The following is a 20297-nucleotide window of genomic DNA, read 5'->3' on the forward strand; positions in this document are numbered from 1 at the left end:
GTTTAACTGTTTAAAAACTGCCAAACTCTTTTTCCAAATCAGTTGCATCATTCTACATTCTCACCAGCAGTGCACGAAAGTTCCAATTTCTCTATATCCTTACCAACACCTGTTATTACCTGTCTTTTAATTATAGCCACCCAGTGGGTGTTAAATGGCATCTCACTGTGGTCTTTAGCATTTCCTTAATGCATAATGATGCGTCTTTTCAGGTCCTCATTGGCCATGTGTGTATCATCTTTGGAGAAATAGCTATTCAAACTCTTTGCTCATTTTTAAATTGGGTTTTCTGTCCTTTTAATGTTGAGCTACAAGAGATCTACACATATCCTGGATATAAGTCCCTTGGAAGATAGATATGATTTGCAAATATTTCCCTCCATTCCGTGGGCTGTCTTTTTCACTTTCTTGATGGTGCCTTTGAAGCACTTAACTTTAAAAATTTTGATGAACTCCATCCTACTTAATTTTTCTTGTTGCGTATGCTTTTTGGTGTCACATCTAGGAAATCGTTGTCTAATCCAAGGACATGAGGATTTACTATGTTTTCTTCTAGGAATTTTATAGTTGTAGTCCTTACATTTAGACATTTAATCAGCTTTGAGTTAATTTTTGTGTACAGTGTGTGGTAAGGGTGTGCGGCTTCCTCCTTTTGCATGTGGATAACCAAGTGTTCCAGCACCGCCGATCTCTTTGATCACAAGTTGAAAAGACTATTCTTTCCTCACTGAATAGTCTTGGCAACTTTGTTGAAAAGCAATTGGCCATAAATGTATGGATTTACGTTTGGACTTCCAATCCTATTCCATGGATGTATCCAATACCACCACACTGTCTAGATTATGTTAGCTATGTGTTCAGTGTCAGTTTTAAATCCTGTTTAAAATTCTTTGAATCTTTACTACCAGGTTCCAGCTCTATTCTTTTTGGGGAATCAGCAAAGGCCTGAGTACAAGGAAGCTTTTCTTTAAATGAAACAGGGATCATTAATAACCTCTCACAGTTTTTAAAGCAGCTGTACTGTGAGCAAAATCTTAGGAAGACAACATACGTGAACAGAATGTAGTACTGTAATAAAGTTAAACTTACAACCGTTAATCTGGATAATTTGAGTACGTATACATAATCATACTGCCACAGGATAATCAGGAGCAAATAGCAAATAATTCATGTAAATGAATGTGGTGTATCACACATTTATATTATACGTACAGCAAATTTATCATTTAAGTTAATAAACACATCTATAGGCCTCTGTTTTTCCCTTTATGGCTCATTTTTTCCACCTTCCTCATTTATAATGACTTTTCTTCCAGGAACATGGAGACTCTCATGTGTTCCTGAAACCTCCAGCTAACAGGTACCCCATCCCCATGCATTAAGAGCTAGGTCTGGGGCAAACTAGGAGCAAGGAATGGCATTTCTATTTGCAGCAGTCAGGAAGCTGGTGGAGAGGGGCTGCGGAAAGGTGATGGACTCCATCCAACAGCGGAAGAGACTCTGGCAAGAAAACGTGTTGGGACAGAAAGGGTTGTTTCTCAACTACCATCCTTCCCTTCTTCCTCAATCTGCACGGGGAGGCAATGTGCCGGCCAAAAGACTACCTCTCCAGGCTCCGCTGTTGCTAGGGAGAAATAGGCCTGGGATCCTGGGCTGGTCACGCGGTCCACTAAGAGAAGTTATACTGAGGACTGAGACACATGCAGCCCATCCAGTCCTCTAAATCATCAATGCCTTACCCTGGGATTACATTAGACCATAAACAGACTTAGGCTACATTCGTTTTGTCTCTGACGTGCCCTGGAACGTTTTGCCTTTGTGTACGTCACGCCGACAAGTAGCGCTGTGAAACACACCGCTGCGTTAGCTTGGTGAAGGTGCTACGACTTATTCAGTGGTCTCTACATACTTCTTTTAGAAACAGAGCTAGGAAAAAGCTTCATTTTCCTCCGGGATAGTCCTTCCGTTTTGAAACTAAGAACTGTACGCTCTGATTTATCATGCTTCCCCTTCTTGCCCTTTTGGTTAGGAGACTCAGAACCAAATTTACACTCAATTATCGTAATTTTATTTGGTCTTATATTTGAAAAAAATCCAGAATATCTTGCTTTTCCGGCTCCGATTTTCCCTTTTTATTTTATTGCATATGGTGTTATATTTTAAGACTTTATGCTCAAGATGAAAAGTGTGCTGTACCTGTTTAGCGACAATCCTACCTGAGGAAAATTGCCAGAAATGCATAAGTTGGCAGTTTTGTGTCACATAATCAGGCTACACTAGTAGCCGCTGGCATGTCTGGAAGGCAGCAGCCACCCACCGTTAGTTAGTTCGCACACCAGTGGCAATTTGCTGGATGAATGACTGCAACGTATTCTGATTCTGAATGCAAAGAGTGGAGAGAGAAGAATCACACAGCGAGAGGTCTGGTCATGAGGCTGGCAGAGCTCTTCACCTGGAGAACAATGGACGCCAGCTGCTGAGGAGACCACAGGTGACCTGGTTACAGGGAAGGACGAACACGCTTGCTGTTTGGCCATGAAAGCTCCTAATTATCCTAAGGAAGGCGGCAGGTTTTCGTGAGGTCTGGTTCTTGAGGTTGTTTTTTTTTTTCCTGGTTATGTACAATAACTTTCTTTAACAGAGCCAAACTGAGGGTGTCTCTCTTCTTGATTACAGAGGCTATTTTGGAGAACTCAAATTCTCGGCATAAAAAGAGGAGGGTAAATATACGTACACTGGCACAATGGTGATTTATATTTGCAAATAGTAGACAGGATGAAAAAATATAAAATAGGAGGTCTCAGAGGAGTCCTATTTCTAAAACAGAGTTGCAGTATTAAAAATTCCATATTCCAATATCTAACTAATAACAGTGACCAATCATTATCCAACAAATTTTGCAGCTTAGCCATTAAGTTAAAAAAAAAAACTTTTGTGGAATTCCAAAGTATCTTCATTTAGGCTTGTCACCTGTCTTAATTTCCCTAGAGAGTAAATTAGAAGTGAATGGAAAAGGAACAAAAACAACTCCAAGTCGCTTTTAAGTCCAATAGATATAAAAATGAGTGATTCCTCTACCTAACAACAAACAAATAAATAACACTAGCAAAGCAACTCCTAAGCAGCTGACTTTTTTTTTTTTAACCTCACCATCTTACAACTAGGTAGTCTTTTCAAATTATATCCCCATTTTATACTAGAGATACATGCTGAGTTTTATTGCTGTAGCTAAAGGGATATCTCACACATTCAAACTGTTTCTCTTTTGTATCAGATAACAGATAACCTGGATTTAATGGAAGCCCTAAATGGAAAGAGCTGCATGTTTGAAAGATAAGAACAAAGAAGTAGAAGAGGCGACTATTTTACTAGTGATGTTTTCATTCTGAGGACTTAAGAGAATCTGAGTCTTTTTCTTTATAATCATAATTTGAAAGAATAAAGGATAAAGACCAAAGCCAATCATGCCACAAAGGGCAATATACATCTTTCTCCACACCCTGCAGTCACACACCTACACTCTTTGGGGCCCCGTTCAAATTCTACAGATCAGGCAAGCAGAGTTGTAAACATTTCCATGTGCAAAACTCGCTTTTTCCAAAAACAGGCATGGCTTAGCATGTCGTTTTCTTTCTTTAGAACGTTTCAGAGCAATTATGTCCTGAGGATATAAGGATGGCAGAGCAAAGGTATGTGCCTATAACAAGCATCTCATTGAAAGTAGCGGCAAAATGTGTGGGTTCATGGGATGAATAACCACAGAGTACAGATTGAAAACGAGTGATAAGTAAAGACTCACAGAGTAAGGCAATGTTATATGCTGGTTACTTGCCCAGTTCAGGGCTACATGAATAAACAGGATTTTTTTCCCACCCAAAGAGAATGGATATGACACAGGACAGCACAAATCTGCTACAAGATGCGGTGGTAGGTACAACACTAACAATCTAGGTGCCAGGAATTTTTTCCAGGAGGTGTGTGCGCTTCTGTAACAGAAATGTAACTTGAGAAAGGGGCCACAGCACTTCCCTTGCCTCTTTATAACAAAGTAGTAATTGTTAACAATTGAAGAATCATCACTCCTCTCTTGGGACTTTGCCAGCTCAGCAAGAGACAATATCAGTTTTTCAGATGTTATCTTTCTCAGTAGTCCATTTCTTAATTAATCCATTTCAGAAAGAGAGTTCCCTGGCTTTCTTTAAGGCAAAAGAACCACCTTTTTGGATGGGTTCTTGGAACTACTCCCTTATTTCTCCCCAAACTGAAAGCCAGGTTGTTTCCTGCCCCACTTCGAACCAGGTTGTTCAGCTATGCTTGAGTTTCGTTTTTGAATGTAGAAAGAGTTACTAAATGAAAGAGGCCTCGGGACAGGAAAGCATGAAATTTCAATGGCTGGCAGCCAGGTGATTTTGCCATGTAGAGGGATCCACATCCTTCTTGTGTGGCTGCAGCCAGGTTGAGGCTAGCAAAACACACACTGTTAAAACATCACTTGTGTGATCCAGCCTATAATGAAGGAAGCGCTACGACCAGCTGCTTAGAACTGGGTGACACAAACCTAATTGATTCAGATTTTTTTTCCTGGTTCCTTGTACTGCAAATTAAAGGTATTGTTCCCATGGATGTTTGTTCTAAGCATGTACATGTTGGGTGTGGTGTGGTAAAGTCGGTGCAGCCACAGGAGATGAGAACAAGGCCTGGTAGGAAGAAGCTGATTTTGCTCACAGGTCCCGGGGTGGGGGGAGGGTGGGGAGTGGGGTGGGGGCCCTACAAGCCACACAGGGTCACAGGGGGAGCCACCAGTGTGGTCAGGAGACAGAGGGCAGGGGCAAAAGGAGAGTCTAGGCCAGAGCCTTATCTGGGGCTTCCTTGGGAAAGGCAGGGCAAGGTAAACAGCTTAGGGCTGGCTAAATAATTCTGGTGGGCTTTGGGGCCATATAGTAGGCCTATAGCTGCCTGGTACCTGGTCCTGAGGAATTTAGAGCAAATGAAATTTTGGCTTGCGTGCAAGTTAGATAAGGAGGTGGTTGAGGATAGGACTGGTTGGTTTGCATATGAAAGGCATGCTCCTGGGAGAGCTGTTATTGTCTTTAGGAATTAATTAGCCCTGGGAGGGGCAGTCTCTCCCTGGGTCTGTAAGGCCCCCAAATGCCAAAGCATCAAGAATACAGAATTACCAGAGGGAAGAGGGGAGGGGGGTGGTAGATGAGGGTAAAGGGGGTCAAATATATGGTGATGGAAGAACTGACTCTGGGTGGTGAACACACAATGTGATATACACAATAGATGATGTATTACAGAATTGTACACCTGAAATCTATGTAACTTTGCTAACAACTGTCACCCCAATAAACTTTAATTAAAAAAAAATACAGAAAATATAATTGGCCCTGTGATGAATAGATGCCAAATAGACAACATAGAATCTAAGAAGACACAGAACAATGTATGTATTTAAATATGACACTTGCCAGGGGAACTCATTAGGGGTCTTAGACAGGCTTTAGTCCCAATATCCTTCAGCACAGCTCCCTCCATTCTTTGAATAGGACAACGAATGTCTCCTGTCTTGCTTAACATGCTATGCAAACACACTTCAATCCTCTAATCTGACTGTCTGCCTCCCTACACCCACATATGAAGAGGTTTAAGACTTGTTTCAGCTGGTGATGACATTCGTTTGTCATGGTGGTTGAAGGGACCTCTTCCAAGCGGGAAGAAAGCAGGCACCCACGTGACGGGCTGTGGAGTCTGGGGTTCCGCCTTCTCACTTTGTAAACGACCTAATTCCCCTGCTCGAGGAGCGGCAGCCACTGCCATCTGCCATCTGCCAGGCTGGTGGGCCTGCCTCTGTGCCGTGGGAGTCTGGACGTCTGAGAGCCTCTGACCCACTGTCTTCTTAGTACATATGCACTTGGCATGTGGTCTCACCCCCTCAGCTAATTACAAAGTCCAGCATCACCTATCCTTAGCTTATATACAGCTCAGGCTCAGTGGGGCTGTGTTTGCAACAGAGGTTTAAGTGTTGAGGGATGGGCTCTTTCCATCTGCTGATGATCCCATGTTGCCATGTAATGTTCTGGGTGGACTGTAAGGGATACTAATGAAACAGGTTCAAGGAAAGTGATATTACAACTGTGGCAGGTCCAAGTCTCACAGTCCTGGAAACGAATGGACATTAGTACTTCTTGGCAGGCTGTTGGTTTGGTTTGGAGCTTGATGTCACATTCATTCTTCTGGCTGCCAGTCTCCTGAAGGAAATACTGACCTTCTTGCTTTAGTTTTCTATATTTTATTAGTTGTTCATCATTGAATAGGCTGCTTAGTATTAGAATTAAAGGACCATTGGCTAAGTATGACCAATACGACTCTGATTGTTTTTAGTTTCTCTACATTTTGGTAGATGACCAAGCCATGGATTTGGTGTTCCCTTCTCTCTTCTTATTCATTTTTGGAAAGAGTTTAGATGGGCTGGGTAAAGATATTTGAAGCTTTCTGATCCAATGTAAATGAATCCTGTGGTGGGTAAATAATTTTCCTCCCTCCTTTGCTCTCCTGGGGTATTCTGATGAATAATGCTTCTCAAATAAGTTTATAAATATTGCCCTAGAGGTAAGAAGAGCATTAAGCTCACAGCAGCTGTGCCATTAATGCTTTAGTGTATAGGGCAGGGCAAAGAGGGAAAAAGTCATCAAAACCTTACGGTGTCAGAATTTTCTGGAACGTTTTGAAGGCCACAGCTGGGAACAAAATACTGAGGGCAACGGCAGTGAAGCGTGGATAGAGCCTCGCAAGATCAAGTCAGGCCAATCTTAAAATGTAGAAGCTTTTTTGGGTGGGTGGTGGTATGGGGTTTATAGTCTGTTTTGCTCCCAATTATGGCATATGTTTATCTTAAATAACTCAAAAAAGAAAGTGTAATTAATCAACCTCAACAACAAAAACAACAAAAGATTTGTTCTCTTTCTGTCTCCCATTATCCAAAAGTCCAGTTTACGAATGACCCAACTCTAGTCTACAAGTTGTCTTTACTACAAAATATTCATTCTCTTTAGAAGTTACTGCAGTTTGACCCTCCAATGTTATGCTTTCCAGTTGATTCGTTACACTTTACCTGTGATAACTCAATTATGCTTTAGTGTCCTTCTTTGATTGGTCTTGATGTCCCCATATTAAACAAAAGCCTCTAGAATAGTAAGGAAATTTATTACTGCCACAACGCCACCTACTGGTAAAGCTCTTACAGAAGCAAGACAGCTGGAGCTTAATTTGGACTCAACAGTTTTAGAGAGTCCATCTGAGCTTTGGTTTTATAAAATCCCAATTTCCTTGTCATTTTGAAAAAATATCACTTCTCTTGATAGCTACTGAGTCTCTTGCTGTGGCATAAAGTCAGCAAGTCATAATAAAATAAAACTATGGTCTTATTCTTACTGTTACCTTAAATTGGCCCTGCCTTCACCGACTTTGATTTTCTCTGTCCTACAACTGTAGCAGGGGCTCCACGTAGTGTGGGCAAGGGTTTGGATCTGGCGAAAATAACTTGGGGAGCTTCCAAAGATCCTGAAAAATGTAAAAAAAAATCCCTACTTAACACTTTATTTGATCTTGGCTGAAAGGACAAATGAAATCTAAAACTAGGTTTTAGGGGCATCACTGTTCTCCCAGAGGCCACCGCCTCACTTCCTGACAAACACCAAATCCATGTGCTCTCTCTGGCTTTCTAACAGCACAAGAGTGGGTAACCAACCCAAACTCTTATCCCTCTGGCGCTTGGAAAAGAAGAACTTTTGGGGAGCAATAAAGAGTACAAGACACTAGGGCAAGCATCTCGAGAACTTTATTTATTTTTACTTTTAATCTGTCACACTCCAGAGATCCACCCAACTACAGAATGCACGGCTAAAAAAAAAAAATAGGACTACGATGGTGAAAATAGGTCATTCTGCTGAGAGCTGCCAGGCAAATAATTTCACTTGGAAGTTAACGTGATAGCTAGATCCTTAGGGTTTAAGCTCCGCCGCGTTTACTTTAAATTAAAATAAGTTCCTTTCTCTTGTTTCTCACACTGACATGCTGCTGCCACATCCCCACGCAAAGTGCATTTTACCAGGGCCTGAAATAACAAACACGGAACAAGGACATTGCTTCTCTCTAGCTTCTTGTAAATGAACCCCATCATTGGTTTTAAAAAGGTGGTAAGGTCTCTTCCACCAACAACAGACCACTAAGAGCTAAAAAAAAAAAGGTGGAGGGGATAATGCATGGGGGTGTTGGTGGGTAGAGACTGGGTTCCAAGATGGGAGAGGCGTAGGCAGAGTTTCGGGGGCCACGGTGGGGGCAGCTGGTGTGACTTCAGACCCTACAATAATGGTAGATTACACGATCAGGTCAGCATGAGAGAAATGTCAGTTATCTAATCTGTTGCTCTCTGCTATTTTAGTTCCACCATCACCACTTCACAACTTAAGAACGCCTTGGTTATACAGAAGGAAGGCCAACGGCTTTGGCTTTGAACCAAAGGCCCGCACTCCAGCTTCCTTCTCAAGTTTCCGAATTTGCTGACTCTACACCTTCCCCTTCCATAGCGAATTCAGAATATGCAGCCTGACGGAAGAAGTCAAGGGAAAGTACCGTTCATGGAGCATTTCAGGCACTCTGCTAGGAGCGTTCACATTCCCTACCTCATTTATGTTCATAAAGAAATAATATCACTACGTGACCACCAGTGCAAAAGGACTCCGAGTTTTTTCCAACAGTGCTCTGAGGTGAACCACTATCTCACTCAGTCTGCCTGAGAGCAGTCACACAGCTTTATGGCCTGGTTGGCCAAACCTGGGGAAGGGTCCAGGGACCAGGAAACAGGCTTTTGTTATATTCATGGACTCAATAATACCATGTTTAACCACCTGAGTTACCTGGACCAGACAGGGGCTACATATCCTTCAAAGTCAGTGTAACGACTCCCGTATCGGCATCTTGCCAACTCGGAGGGAGATGTGTCAACTTTTTGACTTATGCTAGGGGTCATTCTCCTTTCTTGTGGGGTTAAAAAAAATTGTTTTTAATAACATCCTAACCTCCTTTTTATAGGACACCCTTCTGAACCCCTAGCTTTAAGTCTACGCAGGATACAGAAAAGCACACGATCTGTAGTTAAAACACTGAAGTGCCAGGTAACTATTTACTAGCTGTATCAATAACTCTGACAGGGTTAGTTGTACTGCTATACTGCTAAAGTAAAATGTTTATTGGAAAGTACGGAAAATGCCTGGACCTATTATATCAGGTACATCAGTGTTTTTTTAAGGATCAGAAAAGTCACAGAATAGAAACAAATTCAACAGACTTGAGAGGCCAAGAGTCATTTGGTGACAAAAAGCAGTAAATCACAGGCTACCTAAACAAGGTGAGATGAATAATGTGCTTATCCTAAGTAGAAGCAGGGAGAAAGGTAAGTATTAGAATCCCAGGAGAAGTACAACTTTCTTCTCTTTCCTCTTTGGTTTTATGCTGATACCAAATTCAGTACAACTGCTACAAAATCTTCTAAGTAGCTTCAACAGTCAGTAAATATTATTTCATGATCAAGATGCTGAAAATATGACCCACCTAGCCCCTCAAATTTCCAACTTCCTCAAAGAGTTCAATGCAATACTTGTATTTATCAATTAGACATGCAAATGGAATAGGCCAGTTTCCTGGATCTTCTAGGCTTTGCAACCTCTCCAGCTTCAGCAAATGTGAAGAGCTGAAGGGGCTCTAACAGCTTTACCTAACAGAAATCCTCCCAACCAGACCATGATTCTCTCATCCACCCGTTTCTCAGTCCATAACAGTTCCAGGTAGAAATTTTATTTCCTTAAAAATAACTATCATGTCCTAGTAATTCTTTTTTTTTTTTGGGGGGGGGAGGGGGCGGGGAGCAAATAGCTACCCCATCAAATATTTCTTGAATTCAGGTCCTAAGATTTGAAGTGCGGAACAAAATCTTTATACTCTCATCATGTTATTACCTGACTTGACTGTAGTTCTAGAACTTTCTCTATATATTGCTTCATTTAATCTTCATAGTAAGCCTATGAGATATAATTACCCTTTGACACAGTCAAAGAAACCAGGCTTCTCAGAGATCTTGTAACCGTTTTACGGTGTTATGTCAGCCCACCAACCTGCCTCCTGAACACACTCCCTGATGGCTCCCTGCTGCTTTCGGGACCAAGCTCCCCAAACAGCTCAGAAACCGGCCCTGCTACCTGCCTTTTCCCTGGTCACTCCCTGCTCATGCCCTGGTGCCTCGCCACACTGACACACAAGGGCTTCCAGGACACGGCACGGCTTCACCCCCCAGACTTTGCTCCCTCTTCCCAGAACGCCTTCCTTTCCACGCCTCCTCTCCTGCTGGATGACCTGTTCATATCCACACCTCAGCTTTAGATGCTTCTTCCTCTAGGAAGCCCTCCCAGTCCCTAAGGAGCCTGGACTAGGTTGCTTGGGTTCAAATAACAGCCCCATCATTTACGAGCTGTGAGAGTTTAGACACGTTCCATCATCTGTCTGTGCCTTGATTTCTTGGGCTGTAAAATGAGGAACACAGTTCCTACATAACATGTGTGTTTTGTGAACCAATGAGTTATTCCGTGCACAATATTCGGTACCAGGCCTGTGCCGGAAGCATAGCAGATGCTCAGCCAGTGTCGTCTGTGGCTCTGCCTTGCATCCCCAGGACGTGGTACTCACCCACCTGCAGCTCCTCGCCCAGTCTGTCAGGTCCCTGACAGCAGGGCCTGTCTCGTTCACCCTGGAGGCGTCTCAGTGCCCAGCATGTCACTTTCACCACAGTAGGTGATCAATAACAAACACTTGTTGAATTGAATCCAAGTGATTTTCTTTCAGTTTTCTGGTTACTAATTAGTGTAATTTTATGAATTATTACGCACAGAAAACTAACCCCTGGACTTACACATGCCTAACTCATGTGTCAGCGCCTACATGGAGAGGTGTTCGGCCCTCAGTGACTACCTGGCAATAGGCCAGGACACTGGCATGACGGGACTCAGATCAAAGGCCAGAGCTCTGCACCCACGTATAATCTCCCACAGGCCCCCCACTTTCTGAGCCTCAGCATCCTCGTGCGGGTGGGGGCAAGATCCAACTCCCAGGGCTGCTGTGAAGATTAGTGAGATGTGACATGTGGGAATGCTACTTACTCGTAAACGGTGAAACACAGGCCAAATACAGGCATTCTTCACTAAACGCTGCAAATCTGATAGGATTCTACCAGACTGAGCATTTCATTGGTCCCAAACTATCCAGAAAACCACTCAATCCTAAACCATCAGTGTGATTTTAAAGAAGAATGGAACAAAGATGCCCATGTGCCCCCACATCAGAAGCCTGGGTGCTTCCTTCTGAGCTGGAGCGCTCTTCAGAGGCAGGAGAGAAAACGTGCTACGCCCGCACCCTCCCTGCTGCCCCGCCCTCCAGGAAGCTGCTGCACCACTAACCTGAGGAGCTGATGATGGGCACAAATGCTGCAGGGTTAAGGCCGCTCTGGAGTCCGTTCAGCTGCCCTTCGGTGGAGGACCCTCTGGAACACAAGGAGCTTGTTAGATGCGCAGGCAGAAAGGCCGGGTCAAGTACAGGCCCTCCGATGGCTTGCTTCTTGCTCTGGGTATTGCCTGCTCTGCGGCTCCTTCCCTTGTTTGTCAAGGTTTTGTGCAAATATCAGCTTCTTAGAGAGACTTCTATGGGCAACCTATTATCCCCACTGGAATGTAGCTTCAAGAAAGCACAGGCTTTGATCCCTGCTGCCTCGCCAGTGCTTCAGGAACAGTAACTGGCACTAACAAGCACTCAATAAACACGTGTTTATTGAATGAATAAATTAAGTTCCTGGTAACGACTTGGATAAAATATAAGAGAGGCCATTTTTTAGAAACCGAGTTTCATGTAGAGCAGTGGTTCTCAGTTGAGGGAGGGAGGACAGACAGGTTTTGCGTCCCCACTCACCCCGCTACCCCTCCACCAAGGACATTTGGCAGTGTTGAGACATTTGTGGCTGTCACAACTGTGGGGTCTGCTGGCATCTAGTGGGTAGAGGTCAGGAACAGTACTAAACATCTCCCACAGTGCACTGGAAAGGGCCCCCAAACAACGACTTCCTTAGCCCAAGATGTCAGGGTACTGAGGTTGAGAAGCCGTTATAGAGAGGAGCCTCCCATGCCGACTTTGACAAGAGACAGGAGAGTATGCTGGAGTCTTTGGGCACAGGTTCCCCAGCAACGGCTTAGGAATTCTATGACTAGCTTGATGCTCTACGCACCGTGCCAGTCTCCCTGTATTAGGCTCTTATACCTCTATAATTCTTTCACTGCATTTATCAGAAGTACAATTATGAAACTATTAATTATATAACCAGCTGCATAACATCTGTCATCCTTGCTAAAATGTAAGCTCCAAAAAGACAGAGATTGTATCAGTCTTATTCACAGTTGTATCCAGAGCTCTTAATACTGCATTTTGCACACATTAGGTATTTAATAAATATTTTTAAAAATAATCTGACCCATTGCCCCCGTAAGTCCACTTACTTGTGGGTCTGTCTACCTTGATTTTAGTTGTTGTGTAAAGAGTTTACCTGGGAGATTAAATTTTCATATGCTCGGTGCTTTGTTTGTTGAGCAACATCCAATACAACCTTAGCACCCCTCTCCCAGCACTATTTTTTCACTTATTCATTCCTTCATGCAAAAAAATAGTTACTGAGTATTTCCTGTGCTCAGTATAGGGAGGCAGACATTAAGCAAATACATAAGATATAAACTGCATGATAAATGCTAAAGAGAAAAAGTGGAGGGTGTTCTGAAAGAATGAGATAGGGAACCTGAGTTACAATAGACGGCAAGGACGGTCTTTCTGAGGAAATCCGATTTCCACAGTCATGAAGTTATGAGAAATAGGCATTAGCTAAGAGTAGGAAACAGGGAGTGCTTTTCCCAGAGAAGAAACAGCACATACAACGATCCTGAGGCAGGACAGCGTTTAGGATGTCCTAGGACTCTCTAAAGACCAGCAAGGGTAAGGGGGTTAGCCAAGCCATGTTTGACAAACTCCTCGCTCATACATCTTTCCAGGCCCTTTGGCTGGAGACTGATTCAGTGGGTCTGGGAGAGGGCCTGAGAATGTAGGCTTTTTATAGCCCAGGTGATTCCTATCACGAGAGAAGTCAGGTAAACATTGGCTAGTGGGTAAAGAGAAAGGTGGTACGAGGACCACTTGGACGGTCTGGCAGAGGCTCAGGTAGGTACCCAGGGGGTCCCCACGCCAGTGATGGAGACAGCCCCTTGAGAACAGACCCCAGCAGTGATGTAAGGATCATCCTGTCTTACACGCCTCCCCACCTCCAACCCTGCCAAGCTGCGGTTCGGTGCCTGCGCCCCTCCTGTCCACTTTCATTCTGAGGATGCTGTGGAGGCAAAGAGCGGGGAAAGGAGCAGAGGGCTTCTTCCTTCCTTCCAAGCCTCGCCCTTGTTACCTGGAAAGCTTGTGCATTTTATTTCAGCTCCTTATGTCGTCCCCCCCCCCCCCCCGCAACAAAGCAACCAAAGCATCCGTGGCTGGACTTTGCTATTCCAGGTCCAAGTGAAAAAGAAAACGTTCTGGAAGGCCTCGGATGGGCTCTTTCTTTTAGTTAAAAACCCTCAGGGCCGTTCTCCTGCATTAGGAGCAGCTGAGTCAAGAAAAGCCTGCATTAGGAGCAGCTGAGTCAAGAAAAGCCATGGGGTTGACCTGAGTTTCAAAGGGTGTCAGCCATAAAAAGGGAAGCAGGTAGGCAAAATTGTGGGGTCAGCGGAAGACACAAAGGCCATGAACAAGGAACCACCTGAGGCGTTTAGACCTCCTGAGTCCTGGGTCCCCAAACTCTATGGCCTGCTCCCTCTCCTCTCTGGAACGCCCACCCTACCCTTCTCTCCCATACATATGCTTTCTCCAGTTTCCCACCCAAGGCCTCCTGACCCGATGTCCCCTCTACCCAGTTCCACTCCCTCCTCTCTCCTCCTCCCCCTGTCAACTCCCATCACAGGCCTTGGGAGCCACCACTGGATCAGGCTTTGAACAACATTTCTAATGAATTCTAACTGTTTCCAGCACAGGGTCCCCCTTTCCCCGGCGGTGGAGAAATGTATCCATAGTCATCCAAGGGGAAAGTCTGAGTGAATTTTTCCATGAAAACATCGGTACACAAAATGGTTTCGGTCGATGTTATTACTACCCTAGGCGCATTATGGGTAAATATGCTTTTGTTGTGATAACATCATTTCCTTAGGAAAATACATTGCAATTTCTGAACAAGCCAGTCCTAAATGAGAACTCTGGAAATATAGCCTGTCTAGGGCCTGTATGTTCATTTGTGCTTGCTGATCTGCTCCTGCAGTGGTTCTCTGCTGCTTTCCTGAGGATGCCTGTGTTTTAGGAAATATGTAAGAAGGTATGTATGTTCTCCCTGGTTGTCTTTAAGTCAGTTCCTGTGCTTTCACAGCAGCATAAAAGCACTTAGCTCGTAAGGGCTTGGAGGAGTAAATAAGAGGATGGATGAAAAGCACATCTTAGCACAGTGTCTGATATTATATTAAGGGTTAAATAAACATAATTATTAGTGTTGTTATTTTTACTTAGGAATATTGACAATCTTTGCATTCACTATAGGTTTATCTACACATAGAAATATTAATTCGGAAGGCTGACTGACTCTAACTCAGTATGGGATATTAGTGCACAACTGTAGAAGAATGACCACAAGACAGTCAGAGCCTGAACATTAACAGCAATTTGCTATTAAAGTCAGAAGGTAGTTAACTGGCAACCTACGAGGCAGAAATCTCATAGTCAAAATTACTTAAAATCTTGTAGGAAGGGCTCATGTGAGATTGACACACTATCTCTTAATAAATCTCTCACACACATTTTTTTTCTGCCAGCACCAGAATGAATCACGGTTACTTCAACTGTGCACTAGATGAAGTAGTTGGCTTGTGGCAAAGGGCCATGTTGTATAAACTGTGTCTCTGAGCAAGAGAATAAAACATAGTACAGCGGGCTGCTCTTCCTGTTGGAGAGGCTCATGGGAAATGAGACTGACTGGAGGAACAAAACATGTCCTCTCTTATCCTGAGTGGAATAGCAAATGGAATCAGCCACTTTATTGAAACTGTACTTTCTTTTTCTCTCCAAATACCTGAATGTGAAAGTTAAATGTGTGTTTCATGCAGTTCATTACCTGCTGTTTTCTGATCATAGTACATATAGAATATGAAGAGATGGCTAAGGATGAACTCAGAAAAACTGGAGTTATAAAAGTATCAAGAGTTTTGTGGTGAGAAATACTGAAAAGACGAGACAAGAAAGGTACCATTAGCTTTATATTACACGAAAGTTAGAAGTTCAGGCCCTATCTGTGAGCACGAGATGTGACTATCTGGCCCCATGAGTGCTCCTTAATTGCTCTTCCTGGAAATGGTACAAGTTTTAGGAGATGGAGAGGTGGTGGATGTCTAGTCAAAGGTTGAGAGTTAGAGGCTCAATAAAATATCAGCTGTGGTACAGGGCTTAGCTCATCTTCAGAGAAGGGCCTAAACTATCTGCCCACAATTGTCAAAAACTGCTGAAGGGCAGGCTTCCTAATGAACTGAGCCGCTAAAAACTGAGATAAGAAATGGGGTCATGAATAGTAGCAACAAAGAATTAGAAGAATTCCATTAACAGTGACATGCTCTTTTCAACCAAGGCAGTGTCTTTCCTTAGGACATGTTCCTAGCTAGTACCTCAAGGGTTTCCTTAAATGCTAAATGTACCCTTCCTAACCCAGAATTCAAGTCACTCGCTCCATTCCTATCTCCTCCTCTTGCCCCTTCTGCTCTCCTGAAGTCCAAGAAAGAGCCTGCCATGGGCACTGTTCCTACTCTGAGTAAGCAGGAACAGCCGTTCTGGGCCTTTCAAAGAAGCTGTTCAATAACATATTACAAACAAATAATCTCTCCATAGCTGAAATGTTGCCTGCATTTATCATTTTGAAAGATTTCTTCTAGTGCAAGTCTCTACTTAGGGAATATAAGTGGATCAAACGGCTGGCTAGGAATTCCGCTGGCATCGAGACCACGCCATACAGCCGGTCTATATAACATATCATCACCAGTCTATGAGGGTTATAATGAGCAAATTTCCCCATTATGCATTTTGCTGGGAAGGCTTCTGATGTGCTGTTTCGTTAGGTCTTTTATTTGTGGTTTCCTCTGTTCCTCCTGCCCTGCTCCCCATTATTTTGATCAGTGGAAACTTTTCTAAAAGTGATATCCTTTCTTTAAGATCTGTTTTGTTCATTACTTCACAAGGTTGACTGTGGTTTGCTGCTATATTGTTTCTCTTCGCGTTCTTTTCAAGGCTTTCTACATCTCTAACACAGAGGTACTAGTTTTCTATTTCAATGGTTCAGTAAAAGTTTATCTTGGATTCATGCCATGACATCAGGGATGACCTTTCTGTAGAAGGAAGGACCCGCAGAAGGAAAATACTCAAGGTTTTACAGGAAAAGTAGCGCTAGAAATGCTGACCTCGCCAGGGCTGTGGCAAACAAACACGGTGGCATTTGTGAAGGTCCTGAAAAGAAACACCCCCAAACCAACCATTTTTATAAAACACTGGTGACAACCAACCTCTTTCGATTCCCAAAGGAGAGAAGAAATCCCAAGATGCAAGTTAGGTTCAAGAACTGAATCCCCCCCCCCTCAAAAAGAACATGGACTCTTCTAAGCAAACATTTACTCACAGATTAAATACCTTACCACTTTCCTTAACATACCTACGTGCACACAGGTGTTACGTATGTGTGCCTTTTCCTTTTATCTATCAGTCCAGGGATTACACACGCATTTCACAGAGAGAACCTAATATGCGGATCCTTAGCAAATAACAATTTGAACCTCATTAATGTGGGTCTGGTTCCAAAGCCAATTCAAGGAACACTTAGTGAAGTCAACTGCTGCGGAGCAGTGGTGCATAGGACTCCTTTTTATAAATATGCTACACGTCACCTAATCCACTATATTTGTCATTACATTCCTTTCTATTCCTAGTGTTATTTATGTGGACCTTTTCTCTTTTTAAAAAAAATTATTAACCTTTCCAGAGGCGATTCCATTGTGTTGTCAATTTCATTAATTCCTTCACCAAGTTTTGAATGAACACCTACCACGTGCCCCACACCGGAGAAGGCACTATTCTCTCATGCTTTCCCATGTGCCATGTTCTAGGGGATTTCTTTATTTTTAGATTATTTTGCTTAATTTAAGGTTGTTCTTTTTATAGCTTTTCAAGGTAAATGAACTCATTTTATTTTCAATCCTTCTTGTATTTTTAATAAACATATTTAAGTTACAAATTTCCTTCTGAGTGCAGTTTTGGCTGTCACACCAATTTGTAGTACTTTCCTAGCCATTCAGTGCTCAATGGTTTATGATTTTCATTTTGGCTACCTCTTTAATACATGAGTATTATATACTCTATTTTTTAAAATTTCCAAACACATAAGGCTTTAAAAATTTTTTTTATTATTTCTAATTTAAGTGTATTTACTATAGTTAAAGAATGTGAACTATTTGATACTGATTTTTTTGCTTGTGTGGAGCCTTCACTTGTGACAATGTGCTGGATTTTTGTAAATGTTCCATGTATACTTGAAAAGAATATATATCCTCTCTTTTGGGCCTGGGAGTCTATGCACAGCTATTAATGTTTTTCAAACTGTGATTTGTGACTCATGAGGGCAGTGTAAAATTTAGGGGACATAAGCAGCATTTTAAAAAGAACAGGGAATGGTATGGTAAAACTTTTATTTCATATATATATAGATATTTTTACTGGGTTGTATATAAAATGTATTTTTTAAATTATAAGTGTTGGTCAAAAAGATTAAAAGGCATTTACATTTTTTAGGTTATTTTTTAATTTAAATTTGTCGGGGTGGCAATGGTTAATAAAATTATATAGGTTTCAAGCACAGAATTCTCTAATACATCATCTGTATACTAGCATTGTGTATTCACCACCCAAAGTAAAATCTCCTTCTGTCACCATATATTTGGCCCCTTTTACCTTTTTCTACTGCCTTCTCCTTCCCTCTGGTAACCACTAAACTGTTGTTTGTGTCTATGAGTTGTTGTTTATCTTGTTCATTTGTTTGCTTTCAGTTCTATATCCCACATGAGTGAAATCATATGATTCTTGACTTTTTCTGACTTATTTCACTTAGCATGATAATCTCAAGATCCATCCATGTTATAGAAAATGTAAAAGCCACTTATTAAAGCACACTGTTAATTCTGCATTTCAAATATTCAAAATCCTCAGAAAATTTTGCTTGAGTTACTTACACTGATAGAAGTACACTTCAATCAATCAATCTATCTTTTAACAGAAGAGTATAATCTGTTAACATTTATTGTGATTACTCATATATTTGGATTTATTTTTACCTTCATTTTTATTTTCCATTTACCATCCTTTTCCTTTGCTTCCCTCCCTCCTCCCCCTTCCTGCCTTCCACCGGATTCATAAAGTGTCTACATTCCCTTTTCTCGCCCTTTCTAAGTTTGAAAGCTACAGACTATATCTATTATTGAGCTCTTTTTGGCTAAGAAAGTGTGAAGCCGTTCAGTATTTCTGTCTTGCCTTAAACTCGACACAGACCTGTAATACAGTCATTAGCCACTGAATACTCTTGTCTCTGAACCTTGTCTGTGTTGTCTTAAATGTGTTTTATCTTTTTAAAGACCAACAATTTTTTTATAGTCAAAAACATTTATTGACATTTTATAAAATTTTTGTACCTCATGGTATCCAACAATTCTATGTTCACTTTTATCCTACACAGTCTCTGCTAGTTCTTTCAGTGAAGGTCAGGAGTGCTATCCTCTTAGACTTTGAATATCTCAAATTGTTTTCATTTTGCCTTCTCTCTTAAATGACACTTTAGCTATGTATAAAATTCTAGGCTGAAAATTACTTTACTGTAGCACTTTGAAGCTATTAGCGCTTGTCTTTGGCTACCTATTATTACTAGAGAGAAGAATGCTGGTATCCTGTGTACCTTTGTAAAGTGAATTTCCTTTCAGGTAGTATTAATATGTAAGGCTTCCCTTTATGCTTCATGTCCTGCAGTTTCACTATGATGTGTCTAGGGGTGCATTTATTTTGGTACATGGAATGAATTCCTTAGCTGAGGACTCATGTCTTTCTTCGATTCCAGAAAATTATCAGATCAGCTATTTTTTAAAGTATTGCTTGTCCATCTATCCCTCAGGTCTCTGTACTGATACTCCTATTAGAGTCACACGTCATGTTCCACAAGACACTCTTATTAGATACAGAATTTAACATGTCTGACCATTCAAAAGTGTTAATTTCATCTATAAGGAATTCATGTTCTAATTGTTGATTCTGTTGGCAACCTGTCTTAGCATTGGGTTTATTCATGTGTTTTGGAATTCTGGTTTGCAGGCTCATTTTGAACAGAAATCATTTGCCTCCTTGTCTCTCTACTTGTGCGCCCCTCCCTGTCTGAAGATTTTATAGTTGCCTCCACCTAGTCCCCCTGACGCCGGTCCAGAATCAGACTTTATAGTGCTGTTTTGGTGCCCTTGCCTCAGTGCTATTTAAAAACCCAGATGAGTTCTAAGACATGAAGTTGCAAGGATATGTATTATCGTCCTGACTCTTGAGGCCCATCTTCTCATACAAAGAGGGTCCATGCCAGTTTTCTCAGTCTCCCATGACGAGAGCCCACTGCCTTCTGCAGCTCAGGATTTCTTGACCTTGGTACTGCTGACATTTTGGACTGGATGGTTGTTTGTTGAGGGGAACTGTCCTGTGCTTTGCAGGATGTTGAGCAGCATCCCTAGACTCTACTCGTTAGGTGCCAATCGCAACACCCCCAGCCTCCCACTTATGACAACCAAAAATGACTCCAGACATTGCCAACATCATCGCCAGGTTGAAAAAAAAAAAGTCACCGTTTTATTTTCAATTAATGAGCCTGGCTTTAGTCTCTCCTCTTGGGCAGGGCAGTTTCAGGCCTCAGTATGCCACTGGAGCCTCTGAGCTCCAGGCTGCCACTGCCTGCTTCCAAAGCAGAGTTCAGAAAGCTCACTGCTGGGGCCGGCCGAGTGGCTCAGTTGGTTAAGAGCTCGCTCAAGAGTTTGAGCTCTGAGCAACAGCGGTTCGAGTCCAGCCCGAGCTGAGCA

The 20297-nt window shown here is 42.4% G+C and overlaps 1 protein-coding gene across 11 annotated transcripts in view; it reads right to left on the reverse strand.

Annotated features, from left to right (window-relative positions):
- TTLL5 (tubulin tyrosine ligase like 5) overlaps positions 1-20297 on the reverse strand; it is a 254786-nt gene that overhangs the window by 25036 nt on the left and 209453 nt on the right. For all 11 annotated transcript variants that reach the window (XM_019640361.1, XM_019640358.1, XM_019640353.1 and 8 more), the window contains one exon: positions 11508-11590. In XM_019640361.1, the coding sequence (XP_019495906.1) occupies positions 11508-11590 (83 nt within the window). Of the gene's footprint in view, positions 1-11507; positions 11591-20297 lie in introns of those variants that run through there.

Source organism: Hipposideros armiger, unplaced genomic scaffold, assembly GCF_001890085.2.
Source record: "Hipposideros armiger isolate ML-2016 unplaced genomic scaffold, ASM189008v1 scaffold_49, whole genome shotgun sequence".
Taxonomy (NCBI): domain Eukaryota; kingdom Metazoa; phylum Chordata; class Mammalia; order Chiroptera; family Hipposideridae; genus Hipposideros; species Hipposideros armiger.